This window comes from Chelmon rostratus, chromosome 23, assembly GCF_017976325.1.
Source record: "Chelmon rostratus isolate fCheRos1 chromosome 23, fCheRos1.pri, whole genome shotgun sequence".
NCBI lineage: Eukaryota > Metazoa > Chordata > Actinopteri > Chaetodontiformes > Chaetodontidae > Chelmon > Chelmon rostratus.
In genome coordinates, this window is record NC_055680.1 from 16,946,111 (window position 1) to 16,959,363 (window position 13,253).

Sequence of the window (13,253 nt, forward strand, 5' to 3'; positions counted from 1 at the left end):
AGACATCTGTTTTACTTCCAGTCGAACGAGCCAGAGCAGCATGTCATTAGGAATAATACACAGGTCACGGTTTCAAGATAGTAACAATAAATAAAACATCAGTCGGTTGTAAACTTGTTCATCATGAAGCCACATGATATCAAACTCTCTGTTGGGTTTGTTTGCAGGGCGTGAAACAAACCTTTTGGGCCAACCAGCCAACAAGTACAGCTGAAGAAATTCCTCGAGGGCCAAAGTGGCTGCGTGTGCAAAATATAAGACTTTATTGACCTCAGTGGTTAAATTCACTTTAATTACATCCAGTGTGAAAAGTGACCCGCTTCTCCATGAGCTATGACACCAGTTTTACTGGTTTAACATTTAAAACAGTGCTTCAAACAGTGGTTTCTTACTTCTTTGGGACATGGTTGCACTTTCTTTTGTTTGTCCATAGAAGTCAATAAAGTTCCATGTTTTTGAATTGCCAAGCAGGCTATCAGAACGGAAAGTTCAGCATTGAAATTATTGGCTGGGGGCTCAGTGTTGATTTCAGGCCCTCTTTGTTCGTACACACATTCCTTCCCGCTGTCAAATAAAACAGCAAACGGGGTGCGCTTGTTTCGATTCGGCTGACGGCTGCCGGGAGTCGGCTTTGTTGGATTTGAACTGATAACCCGAAACAAGCGCACCCTTTTGATCGACACTGACACAAAAAACAAACAAAAAAACAGATCAACTGCATTTCTCAAACAAGCGAGCCAGTACCCTGATAGTTAGCACACAGCTGGACAAAAACATTTACGGTTTGAAATGTTTTTCAAAACTACGCTTCATTTTGCCTAAAAATGCTAAATTCAAGGTGAAACAACTTAAAAGACCAACCGTCCTTCACCTTGTGATTTCTGCGAATATCCACAAAAAACATTTCAAACCTTGTTCTGTTTCGCCCAGATCGTGATAGAAAACAACAAAAAAACTATACTCTGAGATTCAGTAACTTTCCCTTCATAAGAATTGCACATCATTGATATAAAATATGAACCCTCTTATGTACAGAAACCAAACCTGGGCAAGGATGAACTGCAGATCTACCTGCCCGTCAGTAAGCGTTTGGAGAGCAGTTACAGGTGGTTACGAGAAATATCAAAATCAAAAACAAAGCTCAGTAACGATTTTTTAAAATACGCTTTTTCGCTTCCTTTCCAAGAGTTAGACGATGGTACCACTCATATCTGTACAATAAATACAGAGCCGGAGCCCTGAAATGGTTAGCTTAGCTTCACATAAAGACTGGAAACAGCGTGAAACAGCTAGCCAGACTCTGTCCAAAGCACCTCTAAATCTCATTAATTAGCATGTTTTAGCTTGTTCATTTAATCCATATAAAAACTGAAAATAACATCATGGAGTCTTTGCTGTCAACCGGTTCTCCTGTTTCCAGTCTCAATGCTAAGCTAAGCTAAGCTAACTGGCTGCCAATTGTAGCTTCATATTTAGAGTGAGACCAAACCACCTGAGGATTATGTGTGGAAACGCTCTGGATCCGACACCACAGTGAGCAGTAGTGCAGGCATATCCTGAATTTTGTCCATACTGGCCAGCTCTATATTTAATTAACGCATCAATGAAACTAACTAATATAACAAGAAGAGTGAAATTTTAGCCAGTGTATATGCAGAATTAAAAACCTTTAACAAAGCTGCATGTCTCTCATAACCGCTGCTAACGACTCTCCAAGTTTCACTTACTGTGACCGTCAGTAAATATCAGTAACTTGATTTTCTTGAAACATGTGGAAGTATAATAAAAAAGGCAGATCACTCCATGTGATTTAAGTCACATAATTCAAGAAACAGAGCAAACAAGTGACATCATCTCTCTACTGAGGACCATAATAAATAAAAAGGATCGTTCATTATATCCACTGAAGCACTTGTAATCACGTTCCCTTGTGTTTCTGAAACTCGTGTTTCCCAGGTCAAACACAGAACTAGAAGAATTACTATATACACAAACATAAAAACACGTGGAGGGGTGAAGCTGCCTCCGTCTGCGGCTTCTCCGCCACTTTCTGGTGAGATGTCAACCACCTCAGTGTGAGAGTTTCATGATCAAACATGACGTAAACCACACCGTTGCTACGCATCCAGCCACTTTCTGAACACGCGTTAGCTGCTTTCCATTGAAAATAGCTGTCAACAGTGGCTCTACCACTTCCACTTCCTAACACGAGCCTGACTAATAAGGGGATCAGACAACACGGTGTGTTTATCTTTTCGTCGGCGTGTCGTGGGACCCAGATGTTGCACAACAGGTCGTTTAGCATGTCAAACCACTCAGGTACAGACGCCCAGCTGTCGTTCGTAATCGGCCACGGGGATCGTAATTCGTCAGCCAAAACAAAACAAAATTATCTTAAAGTCGGGCAAAGTTCATGTGGTCTGATGCCGGCGTAAGGGAAGCAAAAGGTGAGTCAGTGACGTCACTACTGGTATCAAGGAATGCTAATGCTAGCATAGCCACATGTCAGCGCTGCCAGAGGGGAAATGCTAAACTGCAAAGCTAATTCAATAAATAACCTCAGAGAGAAAGTTCTACCTACACCTCCGAGCCGCTGTCTGTGGCTGCCTACGCCAACCACGACTGGCTGGAAAGAGGTCACATGGGAAGAGATGCGTAAACAGACGTAGGATCCATAGTTTATATCCTGATCATGTCGGGAAATGAGCTCAAATAAGGCAGCAGAGACTAAAACCAGCTACTTATTTTGAGCATGGTCAAATTATCGTACAGAGGGCAAGTTTTTCGTGCAGATGCGATAATTAGCGTAAGTCTGGCAGCGCTGCCGCATGTCCAGCTTTCAAAATGGAGATGCTTTTGATTGGCTCATGAGCCCTCAAAATAATAAATATTAACTATTAACTTCAATAATTAACTGCTAGCCACGACAGTGTCGTTTGTTTCGCTGCTTTACGCTTCATCATTATTCCGATGGCAGCGGCGAATCCAAACCCAGACCAGCACGGAGAGGCAACTCCTCCCCTCGTGTACAAATCCAGTTACTGGTAGAGTTACCTCCACGGAATAGTTAGAAACAATAAATAAGTTAAGAATCGTTCCTTCACTGAGATTTAGCAGAATACTGAGAGGTGTACTCTGAGTGTGTGTGTGTGTGTGTGTGTGTGTGTGTGTGCAGCAGTAGTGTAAATCTGTGCGTGTAACACGGTTTAGTTACTACGTCAAACTTCAAGACGAACGCAGGAATGAGGAAAAACAACAAAACACATAAAAGGAATCTCTTTGCAGACGTTTCCTGCTTGCTTGTCTGATTTTTCCGGTAGCTTCCGTCATCAAACCGGTCTGCTGGTGCTGATTCAGGGGGGTGTAACGGGGCACAGGCAGCTAGTTTTTAGCTAGTTAGCGTTGTCGTCTTGAGCTCAAGTAGTTCATTTGAGAATAAATAATAATAGAAAATACGTTGACTTTTGGTGCTTGTATTAAGATGTTGGACCTTAACTCAGTAACAAAGAATAACCCGTCAGAGACGCGTTAATACACTATGAGGCCAGAAGTATGTGGACGGTTAGTTTAGGGCTGTTCTTGCAGTGAAGAGGCATGTTAATGCTGCGGGACGCCAGTTTGGACAACAATGTCCTTCCAATTTGACCTCTTACCCCATTTGCAACCCCATCCAACACCTCTGGGGTGAACTGGATCAGGGACTGCGAGCCAGACCTGATCACCCGACATCAGTGCTGGACCTAACCAATGCCCTTGCTGTCGAATGGGAGAAAAACCCTGCAGCCGACCATCATAAGAATGCCCGTGATTTTGGAATGAGATGTTCAGCTGTTACATACGGGTGTAACGTTCAGGTGTCCACACACTTTTGGCCATATAGTGTAAATCAATATGTTCATCAAGTTATTGTGAATTATGTAAACAATTAAAGCTTAACCTGTTCTGCAGCTGTGATTTCTCTGAGCTCTTTAAGAACATATTCAGCTGATACGTTTGGGAACATGTCAGACGTTCGTACCAGCTTTAAAAATCCACATCAGTGCATCTCGAGTAACAATTTAAAGCTCAGCTTACCTTGGAAAAAGCATTAGAGTCTATGGAAAAAACAATAAATTAATTGCTCTGTCTTCTTTTAAGACATAATTCAGTAACAAACTGGTTTCACGGTAAAATGTCTTCCGCAATTCAACAACCAAAAGGCCAGTAGATCAGTTTTCATTCAGGGGTTGAAGGTAAAAACACTTTGATGAAACAGGAAGTTGACCCCAGGACGCGACCCTGACATCCTTTAGTAGCTTCCTGAAGAGGCTGCTGCTTGTTAAAGTGAGGAGGAGCCGACGACAGAAAGTCTGCGTGCTGTCAGCGTTAATACTGACCCGAAGTCGACGCCATCAAACACACCATCACAGGGCAACTGCGCCGGGGTTCGACTGATAGGAGCTAGAGATCAGCTGGTCAGCGTCATCAGGCTCGAACATGAGCTCTGATTCTCAAAATGTTTGCAGATATATTTTTTCATAATGTGTTGAGACTCCATCAATAGCATCTTAGTTGCACTTTGACATTTGTACTGTTTTTTTGGGCCTTGTTAAATCTGGCCCTGAGCGTTTGCAATTTCTGAGCACGACAAAGTCCGTCAAGTAGGTTAATACTAGGGATGTGCATGATTAGTCGACCAGTCGATTGAACGCTGCTAACCTCGCTAGCACCAGAAATACTCGTCGGTTAAACTTGTTAATCCAGTGGAAACTGATTATGGTGATCATACTCGCGTCATCCAGGGAGAAACTGCTTAAAATGCAACGTACAAATCACTGGAGCGTTGATTTCAGTTTTTAGACAACATTAGCTTTAGCATGGCTAGCTCCTGAGTGCTAAAAGGAGCATTTTGCTAAAAATGCAAACTTGCTTGGTGGTTTCATTGCAGGCAGTAAAAGGGCAGCTTAAATCACACAACTGGCAAGTAAATGTTATTTGAGGGGTTCGCTTGAGCTGAGTCCAGCCACAATGTTTTTAAAGGTTTAGTGCCACCTAGTGGACTGGGGGAGCAGAACAATAGACTGTGTATAGAATATAAAGAAAAACATGGTTATAATAATTATCGTGATCGGTTTGACCCGGACTGACATGATCACTATAAGCAGTTTCCAATGTATTATTACTGCTAATGTACACATTACCTGACAGGATAAAGCAGCATTGAGCAGCATTTAAATACGATTTGGTAACTGAAGAATTAACGGTTTCAAATGGCTCTTATAATATAAGCAATACTTTTCTGACATTATAAATTAAATTAAAGCTCAACCTCAACAGTTTGAGTGTTTTCTTACTTTTAGACAAGTCGACTAGTAACGTCAGGGGGGTTGGTCATTAGGATCATCCCTTGTTAAAACATCTGATATCAGCAGCTTCAGTGTACAAACATGCATTTGAGCTTTGTTCAAACTCTCATCAGTCAAACCCCGGCGGCCACAAGGGCCCAGCTCCTCCACACGAGTCCAGAAAATGAGACAACGCTGGTAGTCAAAGTACAGATCAGGACAAAACGGGGACCAGTGGAGCTCTTCTCCCATGACGGGACAGGACATTTTCATGAATCTGAGGCTGAACCCTGGGGAAAAGTCACACACAGCACGATATCCATTCATTCACTCCCTCATCCATTCATCCAACACACACTCCCTTCATTCGTCAAGTCTCGGCCTTCATCCTCCTTCCTCTTCACCTCTCAGGTCCAAAGGTAAGACATCATAGTTAGGCAGAAAATCCACTCAGTCACACACACACACACACACACACCAAAACCTGCCTCGCCATCCTCTCCTCGCCCTCTCCGGCTCTCGCGGGTCAAAGGTCAGACGTCGTAGTCGGGCAGGGCGGAGTAGCTGATGCCGCCAACTGACGGGGGGCTGGAGTGGAGAGGAAGAAGCCAGCAAAAGACAGAACCTGGAGAGAAGAATAAGACATTTACACGGATGAAACAGCTTTTTTTTTGTGAAAACAGTCCCACGTTTTACATGATTAACACAAACCCACCTCTTCCGAAAACCTCCCGCAGCAGAGCCAGCTTTGGCTTGCGGGTGTGCGGGGGGTGGTGCGGCAGCTGAGAGGAGGAGGAGGTGGAGGAAGAGGATGAAGACGAAGATCCTCTGTCCTTGATCATCAGCCTGTTCCTCATCTGCTCTATGGGAGTCTCGTCTGTGATTATGGAGACCAGCTGCAGGGAGAGCAGACAGACACGTCATTCATTAACTGTGTGAAGTGCAGAGCGTCGCTAACCGTGTCTCATCCACATGTAAGAAAACAGCTAGCATCACCTTAATGAACGCAAACACCCAACATGGCAGCTGTCAAGCTAGCATGTTAGCATTGGGAAATTGTTACAGTCGTGGAACCCTAAAATGTTTTTGCATGAAAAATGATTTCAACGATTATTAAAACAGCTGCCAATCAATTTTCTGTCAATCGGCTAATTATTTTAGCTGTGCTTGTGCATTGTGTGTGTGTGTGTGTGTGTTTACCTGATCGTAGAAGATGACCATGACAAACACGCCAAACAACACCGACTCCACCAGGAGGATGATGTAATGAGCACTGACAGGGAGGAAGTAATAAAAACAACCAGCTGACTAACCAGGTGACTGATTCACTGACGCATCAACAGACAAAACGAAACGGTTCGTTCAGCGCTTTCACACCAGAAAGCCCCGCAGAGGACTCACACTATCAGGTGCTTGCTGGGCGTCTCCTCTCCTTCCTTCTCTGCATCGCCTTCCCTCTCGTTCCTGATGCGCCACACCCAGGCCGACACCACCAGCACCATGGAGTACAGGCTGGCCATGCCTGCACACAGAGACGCGACCGCAGTCACCACGACAGCAGCGTCACCTTCAGCTGGTGATTGGACGAACCGCCTGTCTGTCACGGGCTACAAAACCAATCAGATCGACGAACTACATGATGATGCAGACTCTTCCTCTTCTTTGAAGAAATTCTGATAGAGCTGATGCTACAGCAGCATTCAAGCTAACAAACAGCAGCTTCTCTTGCTGTTGTCACACCTGTAAAAACACACCTGTCGCTGCCAGCAGTTCATCACAGCTGCTGATTGGTCCAAACCACTGTGGCGTGGCTACATACACACAACACACAGCTTGAATTGTCATGAGATGCAGCTACAGAATTAGCATTCAGTAGCATTAAAGGTTAATGTAGAGGCAACAGGGAGAAAATATTACATTTAAAAGGAAGAACAAATAAGTGTTTGATACCAGTTTGAAAGCAGTCTGCCAGTTCAGAGGGGGATCAGTGTTTGAAGTGACACAGATCTGCTTCCATACCTCCAAGCAGCACCTTTGATGTTGTACAATAAGGGCTGCAGGACTGCTAGAGCCAGTGCAGTCAAAGTTTTAGCAGTGGAAGTAAGTGTAAAACTACCCAGCAGGGTCCAGAAGGTGCACCGTCGGTACGATACAATGCAGGAGCTGTGACTTGTCTGCTGTACGTACTCACCTGTGTAGAAGAGAAACTGGATGAAATACTTCTGGTTCAGCTCTCCGACACAGTTGTTGATCCTGAAAACGCACAAAATACGAAACAGGTGAGAAGAAGCTGAAGACGACTTGAGGAAAAAAGGGGAGGAATGATGAAAAGCTAGACGCAGAGGGAGGAGAGGTGGAAGCAGAGCCGATGGATGGATGGTTGGGTTCTCCTCACCAGGGACAGTGGTGGTCCATGCGGCGTATACACCTCTGACAGACACGGCAGTGATGCGCTCTGGGAGGTCTGTAGGTTTCACAGCGGCTGCACACGGTCCAACCTTCACAGCCCTGAACACAGCAGGTCGGCAGGTCAGAAAACCCACAAACTGACGAGCGTTCAGCCACAAATCATCGGTTTCAACTTCAGCTTCCCTGGAGGGAAAACGGTCTGACAGCCGTGAGACACACAGAATGTAGACGCCTGAATGCTACATGTGTAAAATCTAATAAAAAACATTAAAAAACATATGCTGCCTCATAGAATGTGATGCACTTTATATAAAAGCTCTCGGTCATCACAGACTCTCATTTAGAGCGTTGACAGGTGTGAAAGGTTTGGAAACGCTGGTTTGATCCTCATCTGATTTCACACGTTACATTAACGCACATTTTTAAGGTTGTTTTAAACTCTATCAGAATAAAAGGATTTGACAAATTTCAATTGCAAATTTCTTGACTTTCACAGAGCTCGTTTATTTGACCACAACACGGAAGCAAATTCCTTGTACGTGAAACCTGACTGTCAATAAACCTGATTCTGACGTCAGAATAGTGAAAAATGTCGGTCACACGCTCCCAGAGCTCAGGCTGACGTCCTCATACAGCTGATTCTGCTCAAAACATCCAAAGTTTAGACGGATAAAAAACCGAGGAAAGCAGCAAATCCTCACATGACGAGTTTTGATTGGAGCTGATCAGCTGTTTGTTTATGCAGAATAAAAGGAAGTTTGTCACTTTTAGTACCTGTCGACCAACATCGTCATCAACAGGAAGGGTTTTGCTCCCAGTTTGCGGAGAGCAGGGAACTTTGAGCGTTTAATCGACCCCACAAATGTGATGCTCCAGATACTCAACCTGCAAGGAAGGTCAGTTTTATAGCTTCTCCAACCAGCTAAACTGTTTTCAGCTGTGCTACCATGATTGCACAAGGGTTTTCTAATCATCCATTAGCCTTCTGACACAATGAGCAAACACATTGTACCATTAGAACACTGGAGTGATAGTTTGGGCCCCTATACACATTAAAGTTATCTTCATTGACAAAAACAGTGCTTTTCTTTCAAAAATAAGGAAGTTTCTAAGTGACCCCAAACTTTTGAACGGTAGTGTATGTTTACCGCTAGTATTCAGACGTCAGTGTCAGATGATGTTTGAACCCGCGGACGATCACACGTTCAGAGGTTTTGTTCTGGAGCGATGGAGTCACACATCACTCCCATCACCGGGTCAAACAGCAGACAACAGACACTAAACAGACGTCTGTCGTTAAGCTCAAAGCACACGATGACAAACCGACAGCACAGGTAAGTACAGCTGCTCGCATGTAAACACAGAGTCGCCATGAGATAATTATACAGCTGTTTATAATAGAGTTATAATCAAAGAGAAGCTCCCTCTCTATCATCAACCTTTAGCTCCCTCAGTTATCATTGAATTCATTACACAAACACCTCCACGGTGGAAAAACCCACCGACAGCTTTTCATCATCTCCGTGCCGTCCGGTGGACACAAAAAGCAACACGGCACAAACTATTTTAAAGTTATTCTAAGTGTTTCTGAGCAGCTTCTGCACCTTGTCGGCTCAGCGTGCAGTTAAACTTTAAATAATCAAACTCACCCGCTCGCTCATCCGGGACGACTGCGAGCGCAGGTCTGAGAAGTCTATGGCTGTGTCGGGAAGAGGCACCATACCTGCAGGACGACACACAAACGCACCTTAAAGAGGCTCCATCGAGCACTAGGCTGCATTTACCTCTTGACTTAACGAGCAGGTACTGACCAGGGTCCGAGAAGACGGCTTTGGAGTGACAGGCCAGCAGCAGCAGCAGGATCAGGTTGAACACTGAGCCATGCAGAGTACACCACACACTGCCGAGAGCGAGACCAGGACACAGAACAGCTTATTACTGAGAGAAACAGCTGATTTATTTCTTCTTCTGTTGCTGGTGGGGCTGCAACTAATCGATAAACCTGCCAGTTATTTTTAATCATGAATCATTGAATGACAGAAACGTGTCTGTCCGAGTTTCATCCGAGTCCACGAAGACATCTTCAAATCGTGCGGTTGGAGAAGCTGAAGCCAAACAATTTCTGTCATTTTTAATAAAAAGAAACGATTCAAATGAGTAATCAATAATGAAAATAGCTGCGATTATTTTTCCGACTACTTGATTCAGATCTGAGTGAGACGTTCAGATCAGAAACACAGCGAGAAACAGAAATCAAACACGTTGCTTCCTCGGGGGGAAAATGTGGAGCGAGCGCAGGTGTTTTGACACACAGGTGTGACCGATGACACCGTTATCTGCCGCACGGCATCGTTTATGTCGCTTCACCTGCTTTTCCTGCCGCGATGAGTGAAAATATCCCGCAAAACGCGGCTCTTTCCCGCCAGAAAAACACACGGTTAGAGCCGCGGCGTGGAAAAGACTTTGAGAAACGACTGAAAAGTAACAGCTCACTAATAAATCACTGACTGATGAAGACATTTACAGACTCAGTGAGTCCCCTGAGGGCAGGAAGAGGCTGGAAGGAGTTCACTCAACTTTTGTAAACTATTCAGATTGTAGGTGTTGACCTTTGACCCCTACAGTCAGACAGGCTGAGTCACATTTTTGCACCTGATCTATTGATTGCTCATGAAGCTGTCGTCACAGTTTCTGATTTTCTTACATGTAATCTGTTATAATGTGGAGCGCAATTAGTCAACACGAAATATTTCTTCATTTCCAAACCGCCCTGATTATCTAGAAAGAAAATGTGCAGCGTATCCATATTTAAAGCGAGATTAATAAGAGATTTCAATCACAAAAACACAGTTTTATGGATAAGTACTCAGATCCTCCACTAGAGTAAATGTACACAAGTATACCCAGCAAAAAGTACTTCAAGTATCAAAAACAAAAGTAGTCACTGTGCAAAATGGCCCCTTTCAGAATGGTTTCAGACTCCAAAAATAATTTTTATTCTTATTTTATTCACACAAATTATCATCATGTGCAGTGAGATAATAAAATGAGTTTTGCGGGACTTCAGGAGCTCCTGTTTGATTTGTTGTGGGGGACATTTTCATTGTTATAAGCGCGTGATGACCATGTGTTAATGCAGCAGAGCTTCAACCTGAGCAGATGTGATCAGCAACATGACTGTAAACACCTGTTTACTCTGTAACGCTGCACCACAACACGATGATCACGTGTTTTCTACGTCACAACAAATGCAATGAAGTGAAAAGTACAATACTTCCCTCTGAAATGTATTGAAGTATAAAGTAGCATCAATTGGATATACTTAAGTAAATTAGAACTACGTCAAAATTGTACTTAAGTGCAGTAGTTGAGTAAATGTACTTAGTTACTTTTCACCGTTGGCCTGGGAGTGTGTCACTGTCTAGAGGGGTAAAAGAGCGGTTGTTATAATAAACAAAAGTATAAATAATTAATCAAAACAAGCAGTAAAATGTGAATGAAGTGAGAAATGAGCAGATGACAGTTCTGTGTTTGGTATCAACTGTGTTTCTGTGAATGTATCGATGACAAACAACAGAAACCTCCTGTAACGTTACGAACAGCTGACGGATCGAACGCCTCAGCTAGTAAACAAACGCAAAACCTCGTTATCTGGCGTCGCCTCGGACCTAAACCCTTACAAACGCACACACGGACATGTCTTGTTTGTTACTGTCTGAAAAAACAAGTCTGGTATCGATTCGGGAGAGATTAAAAGAAAGCGTGAGGATGCTGTCAAACCTGTCTGCTGTCAAATGAATGGAGACAGCGCAGAGAAGCAGGCGCCATGTCGGTTTTTTAAGCGTTTAAACGACAGTAAAACACAAAGGACCGACCTGTTCGAGTAGGCGGGGATGAGGACATACTGTATGACCACGTAGTCCGCGTAAAACACGCTGAAATAAGTTAAAATCAGACAGATAACGCCGCAGGGGTCTCGCCTACAGCGCAGAGACGCCATCTTCTGCCGGGCTCCGCCCCCTGTCCCCCGCTTCCGGGTGACATCACACTAGAACCTGATGCTGCCTTCCCTGACCGTGGGAAATAATAAAACCTCCTAATGTGCCGCTTCACACAAATAAAAAAACACATTTCCTGATTATCTCGGTTAAGCGTCGTTAAAATTACATTTTAAAACTCAAAACTATGACTAATTCTAGAATAAAATACCCTAAGTTTGAGCTTTTCATCTATTATCATCCGCAGCAATATTTTAAAAGCCAAAAAGACTTTTCTGCAACACTGGAGCTCTGTTTTACCAGCCTTCCCGGAATCCTCAAAGACACGCCTCTAATGTTCCACTGTTGCAGCTCAAACTAACTTGGTATATTTCACTTCCCAAATAGCAGCCAGAAAAATCTAATTTTGTTACTTTTTGGACTTCTTCCGGGTTTTTTTTTTTCTAGGAAAAGTGTTTTATTTAGAAATTCATGTTATATCACTTTTTATTGTATTTTGCCTATTGGATATATCTGTTAAATGCAAAACAACAATGATGCAAAACTGCTTATAATGGCCTTATTAGTTAGAAAAAAACAGTGACAGGTAGTTTGTCAACAACATGAGAAAAATATTTCTTTAAATGAGCACAAAACTTGAATATCAAACTGACGAGTTGTAAGCGAAGGCAACATTGATCCTCAGATATGTTTATTTTATTCTAACTCCAACTTTTGTCAGATGCATGGAGGTGGTGGAGGAAGTACTCGGGTCTTTTACTTTTTAGGAAGTAGTTTAGTCTTTTACTAAGTAGAAGTACTAATACAACAGTACAGAAATACTCTGTTAAAAGCATTCAACAGTTTAAAACTACAAAAGTAGTAAATCCAAATATGCTTGAAGTCTCCAAATTAAACGTCCCCATGATGCAGAATCATATATATTATATTATTGGATTACAGTTATTGATGCTTGATTGTGCACTTTAATGTTGCAGCTCTGCAAGGTGGAGCTAATTTAAATAACTTTATATACAACTTTTAGAATTTTCCACGAGGATGAGAAAGTCTTAGCTGATGATGATAAATAATATATTTAACTAATTGTTGTTTTTGGTTGTTAATTTGAATCTTTAAAGTTAAAGGAAGGTAAAAAAAAATTCCCTCTGTGATAAAAAAAGATATACTCAAGTAAAGTACAAGTACTTCAAATTAGTATTATTAGTCCTTGATTGACTGATCGATTGATAGAAACACCGCCAGCATTAAAACACAAGGTGGCAGGAGACGGCCTCGTGTGTGAAGCTGACATTTCCACACTCTGTCGCCCCGCCCCTGAAGTAGGCAGTAACCCGCTCGTCATCCTTCTCGTTTGCTCAACACTTTTTCTGCTGCACACTCACACAGGACGTGTGTGTGTGCGTGTGTTTGTGTGTGTGTTTGCAGTTTGTTCATTTCTTTTTTTCTTTTTTTTTCACTGCTAGCAAACCGCCGTTTCCACCGGATACGTCTCTTCTCTCCCACCTCGACGTTAAACCTGCTT

At 43.1% G+C, this 13,253-nt stretch overlaps 1 protein-coding gene across 1 annotated transcript; it reads right to left on the reverse strand.

The window, feature by feature from the left end:
- Positions 1 to 11,736, reverse strand: zgc:77880 (zf-DHHC domain-containing protein). Its single transcript, XM_041964895.1, has 9 exons — positions 11,609 to 11,736; positions 9,545 to 9,633; positions 9,383 to 9,456; positions 7,720 to 7,832; positions 7,516 to 7,577; positions 6,726 to 6,846; positions 6,525 to 6,597; positions 6,040 to 6,220; positions 1 to 5,949 (listed from the first exon to the last, which is right to left on the reverse strand). Exons 1-9 carry the CDS (start codon positions 11,731 to 11,733, stop codon positions 5,858 to 5,860), a joined length of 930 nt encoding a protein of 309 aa, XP_041820829.1. The 5' UTR covers positions 11,734 to 11,736; the 3' UTR covers positions 1 to 5,857.
- Positions 11,737 to 13,253: the final 1,517 nt, after the last annotated feature.

Excerpts from the sequence above, each read along its gene's own strand:
- zgc:77880 (XM_041964895.1), bottom strand. The coding sequence starts at position 11,733 with ATGGCGTCTCTGCGCTGTAGGCGAGACCCCTGCGGCGTTATCTGTCTG. Across the intron at positions 7,833-9,382 it reads CGTCCCGGATGAGCGAGCGG|GGCTGTGAAGGTTGGACCGT; the intron begins GTGAGTTTGATT and ends TGCTGTGTTCAG. Across the intron at positions 6,221-6,524 it reads TGGTCATCTTCTACGATCAG|CTGGTCTCCATAATCACAGA; the intron begins GTAAACACACAC and ends CTCTCCCTGCAG.